General features: G+C 38.5%; 1 protein-coding gene across 1 annotated transcript; it reads right to left on the bottom strand.

Moving 5' to 3' along the window:
* Window positions 1–889: 889 nt before the first annotated feature.
* On the bottom strand, window positions 890–11,947 carry LOC129216904 (multiple coagulation factor deficiency protein 2 homolog). Its single transcript, XM_054851121.1, has 4 exons — window positions 11,766–11,947; window positions 9,067–9,153; window positions 6,685–6,857; window positions 890–1,086 (listed from the first exon to the last, which is right to left on the bottom strand). Exons 1-4 carry the CDS (start codon window positions 11,942–11,944, stop codon window positions 983–985), a joined length of 543 nt encoding a protein of 180 aa, XP_054707096.1. The 5' UTR covers window positions 11,945–11,947; the 3' UTR covers window positions 890–982.
* Between the last annotated feature and the right edge of the window lie 5,266 nt (window positions 11,948–17,213).

The raw sequence follows: 17,213 nt of genomic DNA, 5'->3' as shown, positions 1-17,213 counted from the left end.
ACACACATACACACACGCCAACGTGCATACGCACAGGTCTACACACACACAAAAGCCTACACATACACAACTAATACACACGTCTCCGTTCAACAGGAGGGTAGACTTGAAGGGACAAGAGCCGTGTCTAGAAACAAGTGAGTAGAGTAGTAACCAATGAGTAGGGTCCTGTCGCAACTCATGATTGCGAAAAACATAATTTGAATTCAAAATTTAAGAATTCAAATTAATTTTTTTCTTTTTTTTTTCTTTTCTTTTTTTTTTTTTTTTGAGCAATCACGATTGCTTATTGTTTTCACTTGACTGTTTTGAATTCCTATCATTTTATTTTCCCACCAGCACCCTCTGCCAGCACCATTGTCGACCGGTTCCTCACGATGCTGCTCCTATAGCGAAAACCGTCTTCAGGTTGTGTCCATATCCTACACACACACGCCTACACACACATGCCTATACACACATACACACACTCATGCCTGCGCACAAACACACACTCCTACACACATACACACACTCATGCCTGCGCACAGACACAAACACATATGCGTACATACACACACACGAACGCCTGCACACACGCGCGTATACACACAGCACTGCATACACAACACGCACACACATGCATACATACACACACACGAACGCCTGCACACACGCGCGTATACACACAGCACTGCATACACAACACGCACACACATGCATACATACACACACGCGCACCCACACACATGCGCCTACACAAACACACACGCGCATTCATACACACTCAAGCTCGTGATTACGAAAAGCATAATTTAAATTCAAGATGCCAAAAATTCAAATTAATATTTTTTTATTTTTTTTTTTCACTTCAAAATTTAACAATAAATTGTCCAATTTGCCACACTTTCTAAAATTACTTTTATTATTGTTCTGAAACATATGTTGATAAAAGTTTAAAAATAAATTATGAGCAAATGAAAATATTTGCATAGTTTTCTTTTTAAATCTGTCCCATCTCTCTCTGTCTACCGATGGCAAACTCCATGTAACTCAGAAATCCATCTTGATCCAAATCTTCTTCTTTTAGCACTTGGTCGATGAATTCTAAAAAAAAGATGAATACGTAATTCAAGTATCGAATTGATCATCCAAAATGCTGTTTTTACTAATTTTAATCATTCTCTGGTGAGACTGATCAATAAGAGCGAATCTCGTATCTGTCGAACTTCTTTCCCTGTCGTTTTCGACCAGTTACCGATGAAAAATCGCATCCCATTCCCCAATCTGATGTTAAATTCTTCAAGCGGGTGTTAATAGAGGGGCTAAGTGAAACATTTGCATTGTTTTAGCTCCACCTATTTGGAAAAAGTTTAGCTATACAGGATGTTCCGTTTTCACTTGCAAGACCTTTATTTTCGCAACAGTTAGTCCTAGATGTATACTTCCAATTGCAAAAATGTTCAAAATCAGATGAAGAGTTAAGATATTGAAAGCTTGAAGTGAAAATAAAAATAAGTAAAACAAAAAAAAAAAATTTGAATTTCGACATCTTGAATTCAAATTATGTTTTTCGCAATCACGAGTGTGTGTGTGTATGTAGGCGTGTGTGTTTATGTGTGTGTGGGGTATGTGTGTTTGTGTGTAGGGGGTATGTGTATGTGTGTGTAGGCATGTGTTTGTGTCTGTGTGCAGGTATGAGTGTGTGGGTAGTTGTGTGTATGAATGTTTGTGTGTAGTGGGGAATGTGTATGTGTGTGTAGGCATTTGTGTTTGTGTCTGCGTGCAGGCATGAGTGTAATGAATGTGTCTGTAGTTGTGTGTAGGCATGAGTGTGATGAGTGTGCGGGTAGTTGTGTGTAAGTGTGTGTTTATGTGTACGTGCCTGTATGAATGTTTAGGTGTCTGTATGTATGCGTGTGTGTGTGTGTGTGTGTGTATGTATGTGTTTGAGTGTGTGTGTGTGTATGTGTTTGTGTATGTGTAGGTGTATGTATTTGTGTGTGCTCGCGTATGTGTGTGTGTAGTTGTATATGTATGCTCCTGTATGTAGCATATGGATGCAACCTGGAGACGGCTTTCGCTATAGGAACAGCATCGTGAGGAGCCGGTCGACGGTGATGGTGCGGAGGGTGGCGGTGGGAAAATAAAATGATAGGACATCAAAACAGTCAAGTGAGAACAGTAAGCAATCGTGATTGCTCAAAAATACAAAATTTAACTTTTTATACTAGCCCCAGCTCCCCTAATTCATATTTAGGGAAATATTCTCCATTGAAAAATAATTCCAACACAAAACGTTTGAAATTAATACGACCAATATTCACCGAGATATGAAACACAGCGTTTTATGACTTACACCACTTTTCACTCGCTGTCAATAACAACTTTTGGGGGAAAATATAGCGGCTAACAAATGTTTAAAATTATATGTGAGCATAGAGTGTGGTTTTCCAAATTGCTCGAGGTTTTGTAGTGTGTTTTTGCATAACACGGCTCAACATTTGCATTTATTTTTGAATAGCAATGAAAAAAATAAATGCCTTGTTTTTCTTTCTTTGACGACCTGTTCTTCGTCTGAAAGGGGTAACAGTTCCAATGTCACCCCTTTCAGACGAAGGGCGATAAAAAAGACTGAAAGGGCGATAAGTTCCAATCTCATCTTTTGTATGGTCCCTCAAAACTTTGAATTGGAATATCTCTTTGAGTTTTGGTAGCGTAAATGTCAAGTTTTTTGTGTCAGTAATAGTCAGTCTCTCTTTCAATGGAGATTATTTCTCTATACATTAGTTAGGGAACCTAGGGCGCGTATAAAAAGTTAAATTTCGTATTTTTTGACTCATTTTTATTTTTGCTTCAAACTTTCAATATCTTAACTCTGCATCTGATTTTGAACGTTTTTACAATTGGAAGTACACACCTAGGACTAACGGTTGCGAAAATAAAGGTCTTGCAGTTTAAAACGGAACACCTAGTATAGTAACACATGTAGACTACTCCAGTCAGGAAAAATTTATCTCTGAAGATCAAAGCATATGATAATACAAGCAGTTTTCAAATCCTGATGCTCATCCTCATATATATTGTAACGGATCCGGCGCGACTTCCACTTTCTTGAAATGAAGACACAGTTCTTGATAAAAACACAGGAGCTTTATTTACACTATGTACAGGAGAAATCGTTAACAACTGCTAAATTATTCATCAGCAATTAAGCAATTATCACACAACACCGTAAACTCAACGGTTACACACGTATTTACTTCCAAATACGAAAACAACACAGCGAAATGCCTCGCTATAAACAGAGCTAATACACACTCTCAGTACAAATTCTCAATCGAAACTAACTTTTTATCCATCGCTAACGGTTTATATACACACCGAAAAGAAATCTCTCAAAGATTCCAGAAAATGCTACAACGTTCTACAACTACACTTTCAATGATAAAATCAGTGAATGAAATAAGAAAAAAAAATAGGGGGTTGTATACTTTAGCCGAATGAAAAGGGGTTGTATATTCAGTACAGGAAACTATTTACAGGTTACGTTACTACAACAATTACTATTTACAGAATTTGTAACAATATAATAGCCAATGATCGAGTAACGCTCCTGACGTCATCAACAATGCTTTAATGTGACAATGCTGAACTCGATCCGTTAATTTAACTGTTTTACTGGTAGGACTGTCATTTCAGGGGAATGAAGAAACGAAAAAGTGGTCAACAATAAACGCTATCTACTAGAGTTTAGGGTTAATCCACTGGAATTAGATTTAAAATTTCAACTATTAAAATATTACCAAACAGGCAATTGCTGCGTTCAAAAGTAGAAGCAAATTTTCACCCGTCATACCTTGACGGGCGATTTTCTAGTATTGTAATATTTTGTGTTAAGTCAGAAATTATTTTTGCTACTATAAAATGAAAGTTTTTGTTATTAACATTTTAAATATTGAGGCCTCCTAATATTCGGAGTAGTAATTTAATTTTCAGCTTATTTTTATTTTGAATGTTTTTTTCTAAGTAGTCAACGACATGCGGAGCAAAGCAGATGGGATAAAATAGAAATTAGTTTATTTCGTTTACTTATTCAATCGTACACTTCTGTGTGCACATCTTTCGTAGCTCTGAGAGGTTTTAGACGATTTGCTCGCGGCAAGCACTAACGCAGCCAGAATTCAGCTTCTTGAAAGTGAGTTTCTAGGGAAATGAGATATGGTTGAGATACGGATAAATTTTGAGCTATGGATATAAACTGTCATATTAGATTTAGCAAAATATTGTAACGGATCCGGTGCGGCTTCCAACATTCTTGAAAGGACGACACAGTTCTTGATTAAAAATACAGGAAATTTATTTACACTATGTACAGGAAAGAGCGTCAACAACTGCTAAATTAATCATCAGCAATTAAGGAAATATCACACAACACCGTAAACTCAACGGTTACACAAGTATATTTACTTCCAAATACAGCGAAATGCCTCGCAATAAACAGAGCTAATACACTCTCAGTACAAATTCTCAATCGAAACTAACTTTTTATCACGCGGGACGCTTTTATAAACATCGAAAGAAATACGTGAAATACACCGCCAGCTCAGTCATTTCCAGTCGAGGACTACAGTTTCGTGCTTATTAGCACTCATCAGCCCGGCATAGGAAAGTGACGGAGCTGGAGATGGAAAACCTCTTAAGGTAGCCAAGAGTGCGAAACAAACTGGTAGCTAATATAGAAGTAGCAGACCAGACGAGAGACCGAAGCAATGGTTCGGTTTCTCTGAACCATTGCCATTTCTCTGAACCAATTTACTGAATATCGAAAGAAATCTCTCAAATATTCCACAAGATTCCAAACGCTTCTCGAAAATAGTAGACCGTTATCAAATTTTATCAATGAAAAAAAAAAGAAATAGGGGGATCGTATACTTTAGCCGAATGTATAGGGGTTGTATATTCAGAACGGGAAACTATTTACAGGTTACGTTACTACAATAATTACTATTTACAAAATTTGTAACAATATGTTAAAGTCAAAGATTCTGCGTGATTGACCCTTAAATCTTCCCTAGCGGCGCCCCTGGGGAGTTGTTTTCCTTTATAGTTTCGCTGTTCATAGTCCTTTCAGTTTTCGCTGTTAACGCCACTAAAATGCCTTTAGCTAATATTGTACCAATTGGGGGAGGGGGCGCTTGATGAGATAAGGAAACAAACAAATGCTGCTTTTAATTAAATTTTCTTTATCAGTGCAAGAGTTTGCAAACACCCTGTGGGTTAAAATCAAAGGCTCTGTCCGGCTTGAGCTACACCTCCTTTCCTTGCTGCGTGACTGCTGATGATCAGTGGCACAGCAAAGGGAAAGGGGGGGGGTTGGGGTGACACCCCCTGCCCCTCAGAGGTAATGATTTTAACATAAAAACAAATTCTAATACAGTATTTTATGCATAAGAAAGGGCTGTTTTGATTTGTTAAAGGTTCCGGCGCAGCTTCAACTTTCTTAAAAGGACGACACAGTTCTTGAGAAAACACAGGAGATTTATTTACATTATGTACAGGAAAGATCGCTAACAACTGCTAAATCAATCATCAGCAATTAAGCAAATATCAATCAACACCGTAAACTCAACGGTTACGCACGTATTTACATCCAAATACGAGAAACAACACAGCGAAATGCCTTGCAATAAACACAGCTAATACCCTCTCAGTACAAATTCTCAATCGAGACTGACTTTTTATCATGCGGCGCGGCTATTTACAGACATCGAAAAGTTTCCACAATATTCCAAAAGATTCCAGAAGGGGCAGTGGTAGCCCGATCGGTAGAGTGTCGGATTCGGGGCCGGAGGGTCCTGAGTTCGAACCTCGATGGTCGAAGACCCACCGTCGTCATTAAAGGGGACTGGGCGACGTTAAATATGCCTGTGGTCTCAATGTCCTCCAAGTGAAACGATACCTCTGGGAGTGCTAGCACCAGGTAGCTATTAGCTCCTGGACTAGTTCTAAATTCTCATTAACTGTTCGATCCGGTGATGGTGCTGCCATCTATCGGTATATAAAATAATGGAGGCAAGGCACTTAGTATGCAGTCCTCGACATAAATACAGTTGTAGTCAGTTGTGACTCTGAATAGATTCCAGAAAATCGTCGATCGTTATCTTATTTCTTTCCATTCACAAATTTTATCATTCAGAAATGAGGGGACCGTATACTTCAGCCGAATGTACCGGGGGCTGTGTATTCATTGCAAGAAACTATTTACAGGTTACGTTACTACAATAATTTTAGATGAAAGGTAATTTAATAAACGCCAAATTTAGCTAGGTTACGACAAATTAATCACAAAAATAATTACTATTTACAGAATTTGTAACAGACTGAAAGGAACAACCTTCAGAAGGTATTTTCGATCCAAAAATACCCTTCAGAATGGATTTTCGATCAAAAAACCCCCCTCAGAAGGCATTTTTGTCATGTGTTGTACCATATACCAAGTTAATTGGGTTTTTTTAACTTTTCGGTGACTGAACTTTCTTTTCCATTGATTGAACTAATATGAATATTGGGTTTTTCTAACTTTTTTTAGTTCAACAAAAAACCCATTTCTGGCTGTGCTAATGCTGATGATAAGTACTATTTTTTTTTAAATCCATTTTTAAAAACTGAGAAGAAGGCAAAAGAGGAGGAAGGCCCACTCACTCGCATCTTCCTCGAATTTCTCGTTCCACCAGCTCTGCAGCGCCATTCTGGTCTCCGACGATTTCATGAGGTCTGCCCTATCGATCAGCTCCTGCTCTCTGTTCATGACGTGGTTCATGGCCCCTAGCAGTTCCAGGCCGTCGAGCTTCTTGTCCTTGTCCAAGTCATGCAATCTAAAATGAAAGCCATTTCTTCTTACAAGAACATCCAAAAGAAATACTTTTCCTTGCAGTGTTACAGCACATGAGTCCCAGCACAGTTAACATGCGTTTAATTTTCTCACTGAATTAACTATAAATACATTGGGTAACTCCATTTCAATCGACTTATTAATTTTTTTTTTTTACAAAGCACCCTATAAATAAAGACTACTAGATCCTTATTTTCACTGTACGAAGTTTATGAAGCACTAGTGGTACCCGCACGGCTTTGCCCGTAATAGAAAAATTAAAAGGTCTTTTGGTTCGCCTGATGTATATTTACAAATAATGTATGGTGAATTTTCTAGCCAATTGGCGTGTACCCATGTTACGGTTCCACGTTATGATAATTTCGTATCTCGCCAATTGGCTTGTGCCCATGTTACGGTTCCAAGTTATGATAATTTCGTAATTTACTCGTCCATCTTATGATAGTTTTGTTCCTAAAATTGGAATAGAAATAGAACCACATCGAATTTTCGAAAAATCGCTTCGAGGTGCACACCCCCATGCTACAAACTAACTTTGTGTCAAATTTCATGAAAATTGGCCGAACGGTCTAGGCGCTATGCGCGTCACAGAGATCCTGACAGACAGAGAGACTTGCAGCTTTATTATTAGTAAAGATAAGCACTGTTAAAAAAATCCTGAAATTTTACGGTAAAAGTTATACTGGCATCCATGTTGGCAGTAACTTTTACCGTAAAATCCTATTTTACTGTAAAATTTTACGATAGAATAAACGAGAGTTAAAAATCGCAACATTCGAGCTGCAGGTTCGATCTCGGGACCTTCGTATTGGCAGGCGACTTGCTGACCAACATACCACCAGGAACACATTGAGTAAGGGGAGATACGGTGTTATGTGCTTCGCACTGTAAGTCACGTGGTGTATCGATTGGCGTTGCAATCGTTTATTTCTTTGGTACAATTTACTGTATTTTTTCTGTACCGTAATCACTCCATTTTACAACAATATTTGCCATAAAAGTTTCCTGAATTTTTATCAGTGCAGACTCTATTTACATATAATGCAAATAAATTTTGAAGTCTGTAATTGTGTGTGTGCGTGTGTTCCTTATATAAATCCACAGTTTACGTCGGTTCTTTGCTAAATTTGGCACAAAGGTCCTTTGATACTCAGGAATTTGCAATTGGAAGGAGGGGACACCAGAAAGTTCGTGAAACACAGAATGTTGAAGCCTATTATCAATAATGATTGCTCCCTTGGAATTAAAAAAATTTTTTTAAAGAGGTCTAAATTTAAATTTTGAGTTAGAAAAATGTTCTTTGCTACATGTTGACAGGAAATTTCATGCTTTTTTTTTTTTTTTTTTTTTTTTTTGAGCAATCGCGATTGCTTATTGCTTTTATTTGACTGTTTTGATGTGCTATCATTTTATTTTCCCGCCAGCACCCTCCGCAGCGTCACCGTCGACCGGCTCCTCACGATGCTGCTCCTATAGCGAAAACCGCCTCCAGGTTGCATCCATATCCTGCACACACGCGCATACATACACAACTACACATACACACACACGCACACACACAAACACATACACACACACACGCACACACACGCACACACACAAACACATACACACAAACACCTACACACACAAACACATACACACAAACACCTACACACACATACACTTACACACATACACAAACACATACACACACGCATGCATACAGAAACCTACACATACACACACACACAAACACATACACACACAAGCACCTACACACACATACACACACGTATGCATACAGACACCTACACATACACACACACATATACACAACTACCCACACATTCATGCCTGCACACAGACACAAACATATATGCCTACATACATACACATACCCCGCCCCCACGCACACAAACACTCATACACACAACTACCAACACTCATACCTGCACACAGACACAAACACACATGCCTACGCACACACATACCCCCTAATTATTTTTTTTTGTTTTGTTTTATTTAAGCGTGATTGTTGAACATATTTACACACAGAAACATATTTTTTGTCATCCCCCCCCCCCTTTAGGAAAATTTAAAACCGACTACAATCTCATATTATATTATCCGTCAATCCAACAGCTCTTCCATTACATGCCAGACTAAGTGCACACCTATAGTAAATTGAAAAACGATAAATTGGTACTCACTGGAAGTAAAATATCTCCATGTCAATGTCGTTCAACTTCTCTGCGAAGTCCTTGTTGTACATGTCCTGGACATCTTCCCGGATGTGTCTGAAACATTAGCAGATGTTGCAGTCTTCGAAAACAAATTGTATTGCATTAGTCCTGAATTATATAGAACTTTAGCGTATTGATTTTTAAATAATTAACGTTTCAGGAGAAACTGAAAAATCTATCGGGAAAAGTAGGCCTACTTTTTTTTGTAACCACTACAATTTGTGAACAATGACACTTCACGAAACAAAAAAACCCTTATCGCCAATTCTTGAATATATCAACCTAAATTTATGACTTTTTGCCACCAAGCAACCACCTCAATTAGAAAAGCTTCCCGCCAAACAAGATAAACAATTTAAAGGCTCTATCCATATTTCTGAGGAGTTGAAGGGGAAAGGAGGTTCTAACGGAAGTAGGTATGACGAAAGAGGAGAACAGGAAGGATGATAGTTTGGCAGATACTTGGTGGGCAAACTAGATATCATGACTTTTTAATGCTGAGGGTTTTTGGGCTTAGGATGAAGGTTTTCTTTTTTGTGGGGAAGAGTTAATGGTTTTCTTGGCGGGGAAATTTTTACAACACTGTTGTTTTTGCTGAGATTTAATAGACACGTAAAAAGAAGTGCGAGATCTGCACTTGATTAATTTAATCTTCTTTACTTCGCTATTGGCTAGCATCAGATTCAAAAAAACATCTTCTAAGCGCATTAAAAGCATACTGAATGCATTTCGTTTTCAAATTTTGACATCATAAACCTACTTGTGGTAAAATATTACATTTACATGATTATTCTTTGAGCGCACGAAACTTACGCTATAAGTAAAATAAGAAAAAAAAGTAAGTCATTAGAACTTTTTGACTTAGAATTTTATTTCAGCATGCGAAAAATACCCCACAAAGAAAATATGTTGAAACTTCGGAGGTAGCAATTTCATTGCAGACTACACTGCGTGCACGGAAAAGGTAGACCAGAAGTAAACAAACAGGTTGACAGAGGGTTAGCCACCATGGGCCACTTTTGGGACTTTTTTCTGGAATAATATAAAAGCAAACCACTATTCGCATTGGGCTTCTGCTTTGCACCAATAAGTTCTTATCCTAGTCAAACACGTGATTGGCATCGCCAAACGCACTGTAAAAAAAATCCGAAACATTACTGAGTATTTCCGTTTAACGTTTTGGGATTCAGGGCCGTCCCAAGGGGAGGGGGGTGAGCGGGGCAATTGCCCCGGGATCCACGAAATGAGGAGGCGCCGCAAGGCGCCCTCGTTTCGACGGAACACGACAACATTCACACGAAATGAGGGGCGCCTCGCGACGCCCCTCATCGTGTAAAATGCCCCAATTGTATAAAATTAGGGGCAAATAGCGGCACCCCCTTATTTCGTGTATCATAGATACACAGTCATATACAGACAAAATAGAGAATTATTGCAATGATTCTCTAATTTTTTCCTTGGGTACGAAAATATTGTTCTCTCTAAGTCTCCAAGATATTAGATTCCTTTGTATCATTGAAGCAGATACAATTCCTGAGAATATAACTGTTTAAAATCAAACAAAAGGCACTTCTCCTTTGCCTAGTTCTCACCAAATTTGCTTGAATTCTGCCCCTGCGTGCAGTGACGTAACCAGAGAAAAAGTTATGAAGGAGAACATTGAAAAAAAAAAAAAAAAAGTTTTTTGAGCAATCACGATTGCTTATTGTTCTCACTTGACTGTTTTGATGTCCTATCATTTTATTTTCCCACCGCCACCCTCCGCACCATCACCGTGGACCGGCTCCTCACGATGCTGCACCTATAGCGAAAGCCGTCTCCAGGTTGCATCCATGTCCTACACACACGCGCATACATACACAACTACACGCACACACAAATACATACACCTGCACACATACACACACACAAACACATACAGACACACACATACACATACACACACAAACACATACAGACACACACATACACATACACACACGCATACATACAGACACCTACACATACACACACACAAAAACACACACACATACATACACACAACTACTCACACATTCATGCATACATACAGACACCTACACACACACAAAAACATACACACGCATACTCATAACTACCCACACATTCATACACACAACTACTCACACACTTATGCCTGCACACAGACACAAGCACACATGCCTACATACACATACCCCTACACACAACACACATACCCCACCCCCCACCCCCCCCACACACAGAAACACACACGCCTACATACACACACTCGTGATTGCGAAAAACATAATTTGAATTCAAGATGTCAAAATTCAAATTAATTTTTTTTTTCAGCAGATAGGAAAAAGTTAAAAGGTGTCCGGTCAAAATTTTGAAATTTTCAGTTTTAAAAACGCAATTTCAGACTTAAAAACGCGATTATAGGCCATGTTTATTGAAGGTTATTTTAGCGGAAAGCGTTCCTAGTTTTTGCAAGATATATAACGGGCAGAAATCGGGCACATCAGCTGCCCATTATTTCCCAGGAACGTTTCTGGATCGTTTTTACAGTGTGGTGCATATCCTAGTTCACATCCAGTCTCTCTTTCCCAGGAACGCTGTCTAGTGTTATTGAAAACTACTCTTTTAGAGTAAATTACAGACTTGTTTTTACAAGTAACTCTTACTCGTAATCTCTAATAAATTCTCTGTCTTTCAGGACGTTCTTGACCACATCCATCTTCGGTCTGTAGTGTTCGTGACCGGTGTGGCGATCATCTCTGTGCTGGGCTGAAACAGTGGCATAAAGGACGCCCAACAAGAAGAATGAGATCGTGAGGATCGTGATTTGAATGCTTTCTGGCATCGTTTATCTGTGAAATGAAGTAAAGAACAGCGTAAATTACGAGAATTGTTTAATGAATTTATTGATAAAGTGCTTTTGAGCAAAATTTAGATTAAATGCATACTTGTAAGAAGTACTAATAAATAGCTTACAACAATATTCCACAATGAGTGTATTCTTTACTTATCCTTTTTCAATTCCTGCGATTCGTTCACACTCTCCTTATTTATACACTGGAGGACAATTGCTAAAGACAGATGGCAATAGCAGCGTTAGCAACCACAAAATGCAGGGCACGAAAATATAGAAATTAGTATAAGTTAAGGACACATTAAGACGTGTTGTGAGTATGCAAATTTTAGACTCAAGACGTTGCTAGTCACGTGATAACGCTGATAAGCGATATTAAGGATTGGCCATGTGATGACCATTGTTGTTCAAAAGCAAAATTTGAAGGGGGAAAATCAATTGGCGAACTTGCATTTTTCGGTATGTCATATGATTTTATGGGTGGCCGTGTGTTTGGCAACATCGAAGAAGGGCAGAAAAAGTTAGATGTTGCCAGGGAGTTCGACGTCAGCCACAGGGTTGTTTCTAGAGTTTGGAAATCATTTCAAACAAATAAAATGTGTAGTAGGGCCGTGGTAGCCCGATCGGTAGAGTGTCGGATTCGGGGCGGGAGGGTCCTGAGTTCGAACCTCGATGGTCGAAGATCCACCGTCGTCATTAAAGGGGACTGGGCGACGTTAAATATGCTCGTGGTCTCAATGTCCTCCAAGTGAAACGATACCTCTGGGGGTGCTAGCACCAGGTAGCTATTAGCTCCTGGTCTAGTTCTGAATTCTCATTAACTGTTCGATCCGGTAATGGTGCTGCCATCTATCGGTATAAAAAATAATGGAGGCAAGGTACTTAGTATGCAGTCCTCGACATAAATACAGTTGTAGTCAGTTGTGACTCTGAATAGGAATAGGAATAGGAATTTTAAATTAATGAAATGTGTAGCAAATGTCACGAGGGAGGTCGTGTACGTAATACGACGTCAGCAGAAGATTGGTGCTTAGTGCTAGCAACGAAAAGGAACCAGCGCAACACAGCTACTGAGGTAGCAAACCAGTTTAATGCTGCTACTAGCAAGCAAATATACCGAAAAACTGTAGAACGTTTGAATGCAGTAAGACTATACGCCCGTCAGCTTGTTTTGTTACATTCCATTGTCAACAAGTCGGTGTTTTGCTCGTTTGTAATGATGTCTTCAGCATCGCATTTGGAGAGAAGTCGACTGTGCTTGTGTACTCAGGGCCGTGTCCAAGGGGAGGGTTTTAGGGGTTAAACCCCTCCCATTGGGGTAAGAATAAAAAGCCAAACAAAGAACATGTGTATTTGACTTTTAATTAGTTTTAATGTGAAAGCTTGTGTGCAACGCTTCTTAAAACAGAAAGAAAGTAAGAAAAAACTTTTTATCTGGAGTTTTTCTGCATTTTAAGACTGTTGGAGGTTTACCGACTGGAAAAATAGTTTGGAAAAACTATGGTGGAAGAAAAGCTCAATGATTTGTCAATACAAAGCTTCACTTAACTGCATTAATATCGCTTAAGCAGGTCATGATGGATTTGGCGTGATATGTTGCAGCTATGAAGATGCATTAGTGATTGTGTTTGGCAATGTAATTTGTATTTGCTATAAGCTCTTTCTTGTTTACTTTACTAAGCATTATTTCAGAATATAAAACCTGATATGCATGCTGCATTATAAAAGACAGTTTCTAGTTCTGTGTTGACAGTTTCTAATTCGAATTGCAATATACCCCATAGTAAGCAGATTCTATTAAAAAGAAACGAACAAGATTTTCTAAAGATACAAATAAGGTTTGATTAAAAAGAAGGTATACTGTTGTCACTTATGCAGCCAGAATTATCCTTAGGAGGTAGGACTGGGGTAGAGTAATCCTTACTGGTATAAAAATGCCTTACTGGGATCGAAAATGTAACGTAAAACTAAAGTTTGTAAGGGATTGAACACCCCTCCCCCCTCCTCAGATAAAGGTTTAGGTTTTTTAAACCCCTCCCTTCATGAAAATCTGGAAACGGGCCTGTGTGTACTATTCTCAGATGAAAGCAGGTTTAGTTTGTCGTCTAACTGTGGACGACAACTAACCTGGCACGAGAGTGGTACAGCATATTACAAACCGGCAAACATAAAAGAAAAGGACTAGTATCTTACAAGTTTTGTCATGGTATGGGTAGGATTATGATCAATGGCCGTACGTCGCTCGTGTGCTTCCAAACAAGACTATGACGGCTAGTGATACATTAATGTTCTACTTTCTCATGTTCACATGTTCTGTGGGCGATAAATTCGTTTTCAAGGTTGGCAACGTAATATGTCATTAACAATCGCCGTCCAGAAGTGTCTAGTTCACTCAAAATATTCAATCCATCGGATGGCCAGCACGTTCAATAGATTTGAATCATGTTAAAAATGTTTGGGATGCTTTGGGGAGCAGTCTTGCTTGTTGACAATGCCCTCCAACAAGCAAGGACATCTTTATCCGTGAATAACAGAAGAATGGGATAAATTACCCCAACAGTTGGGTGGTTCAAAAAACTTTTTTTTTCAGATAGAGTTCACGACACACCCTATTTTTTGTAGACTTACTAATAGTATTATGTTGTAAAAGTTTTAGCTTCGTAGTCAAATTTTAAGAGGGTGCTCAATGACCCCTTTTTTTAACATTAGCCGTAAGAAAAGGTCATAAATTTAGAAACAATTAATTTCTCCACCTTTTTTTTTTTTTCTTTTGGAAATAATAATAATATTTTTTTTTTTTTTTTTTTTTTTGCTATGTATATGCATATTACTCGTGTATATTATAATATGTAGAATTGTTTTTTCAGTTCGATGTATTTTTTTAACCCCCCTCCCCATACTTATAATGTTTGGAGGAGGGGGTTGAGCATCCTCTTTAAGTTGAAATAGGAAGCTGAAATTCTTCCAGTTTTTTTCTATTCACTAGTCTAAAAATATTGAAGGGTGTCATGTTATCTAGGAGATTTTTTTTTTTTTTTACATGTATTTTTGAACCACCCTACCCAACAGCTGCTGGATAATGCTGTGCGTCATTACATGACGGATGGAAGCTTGCATCGCTCTCCATGGTAGCCATATCCCATATTGAAATGTTATGCCGGAACACCTGGGGGTGGTTATTACATTTATTCACTTTTACGTATTCAGCCTAACATGACCGTTTCGTCCTTTGAACATTTTTCAACGCCTTCTGGATTTCATTGCACAATAAATTATCGTCATTGTAATATTCTAGAGTTCTGGCATTAGTTTATTTCACTTGGCATCGAATTACACTTACTTTTTTACGCGCTACATAGCCCATTGGAATCCGTCCTTAGCAATTGTCCACCAGTGTAAGGTAAATGCACCAGAGTGGCCACTTTAAGGATTAAATTTGAAAAATAAGGATTCCAGATCTCCCAATGGATTCAAATTTGCAGGAAGTAAAGTTCAGGATATATTATAGTGAGCAGTTCAGGAGGAATAGGTAGAGCATCATGGAAAACGGTTATAAATTATTTAGTACGGTCGTCTGGATTGTCCATGTGTTTTCATCTGTCTTCTAACGCTTCTCCATAACGAGGTATAAAAACATTGTGTTGTGTTATGAATAGAACAATGCTCAAAAATATTATTTTTAGAGCTGTAACCATGTTATGAAATGTGAAAGATCATCTTTGGGACGTTTTCAACTCCAAATAGTTGTTTTCTCGGCTGACAGTTTATGTGGCCACTACTAGTACCAAAAATGTTAGAAAATTCAAAAGTGGCCACCGAGTGGCCACTACTGAATCAGGAAGGTTTTTCATAAATCATCTCGATTTTCCTTTTAATAGGTTGTAATACTTAAACATAATAACCTGCCTCATTTCTAATGTAAAATTATTGTGTGATCTAGCAGTGGCCACCCCCCCGGTGGCCACTTCTGAACAACAATATGGCCACTACTGACTCATGTACAATGGCCACTGATGGATCAAATTTCAGGTTTGGGAAAAAATTGAAAGATTGATATTCTGGCATTTAAAAAAAAAAAAAAAAATAGGACAACTGAGGAAGTGTAGGGCTATAATATGCTCATTGAGTTTCAAATATGGTAATTAATATTGTAGCCCCACAGTTTAAAGAAGTCACAAAATATGCTTCACTGTGTCAACTGCTAGGTGCGTTTACCTCTTGTATGGACAGGGCAGGATTGCTCATCACGCCCTCCCCTAGGCCCCAGCCTAGGGACGCATATCACAGAGGGAAAAATTATTAAATAGCTTGTTGGTAAAAAAAAAAAAGCTCTAATTTGAATTCCGAAACTTTGAATTCAAATTATGTTTTTCGCAATCACGAGTTGAGACAAGACTCTACTGGTTGGAGTTATTGTTTCTAGAAATGGCTCCCCCGCCCAAGCATGTCCCTCCTCCTGGGTGCTTACGTGCATATAGTTGTGTGCGTGTGTGTGTAGGCTTACGTGTGTGCACGTAGGCGTGTGTATGTGTGTAAAGGCGTGCGCGCGTAGCAGGGGCGCCGACTTGGAAAAATTATTGGGGGGGGGGCCCGATGTCACCGGGGTCTAGGGAGTATGTTAAAGCACGGAGCGCCCCCTCCCGAAAAAAATTCAGATTTTTGTGCTTTGAAAATGCCAACTTACATATTTTCTGGTATGCATAATGTATACAAACAAACAATATGTGACATGGCGTTTTCAAAGTAAAACAATCTAAAAATTGGTATATAAATTTTCTGCTTCAATTAGATCATGTCATTTGCCTTAAGTGAGGGACAATTTTACAGTTCCATTTTGTGAGGAGCCTTGAAGTGCTATAGCTAAGCTACAGCACATACAAGGTAGTGCATTTGACTTGCATGGAAAGGAAGTCCCAGTGGCACCGATTTATAACGACTATTGGGGGGGGGGGGAGGCCTTGCCAGGGGAAATTTTCTAAATTTGAGATAAAAAATAGTGAGTTTTAAAGTTTTCTAAGCATTTTATAGTCATATGATCAACATTAGAACCCCAAAAACTCGACTCTCGGTAAATCGACACTCTGAGAAACTCGACAAGTCGACACATTTTTTGACTTTGAAACAAAAAAAAAACACTCATGGTATTTTCGTAAAAAGCTAATTTAATTTACATTAATAATTATGCTTTTAGTCTATTACAGAGCAGTGAATATATAGCTCTGAAAAGAGTGAAATGATATTTAAATAAATCTAAACTATC

Source organism: Uloborus diversus, chromosome 2 (assembly GCF_026930045.1).
Source record: "Uloborus diversus isolate 005 chromosome 2, Udiv.v.3.1, whole genome shotgun sequence".
In the NCBI taxonomy this organism is placed as follows: Eukaryota; Metazoa; Arthropoda; class Arachnida; order Araneae; family Uloboridae; genus Uloborus; species Uloborus diversus.
The sequence above is the reverse complement of the archived record's forward strand: the minus strand, read 5'-3'. Positions and strand labels throughout refer to the sequence as shown.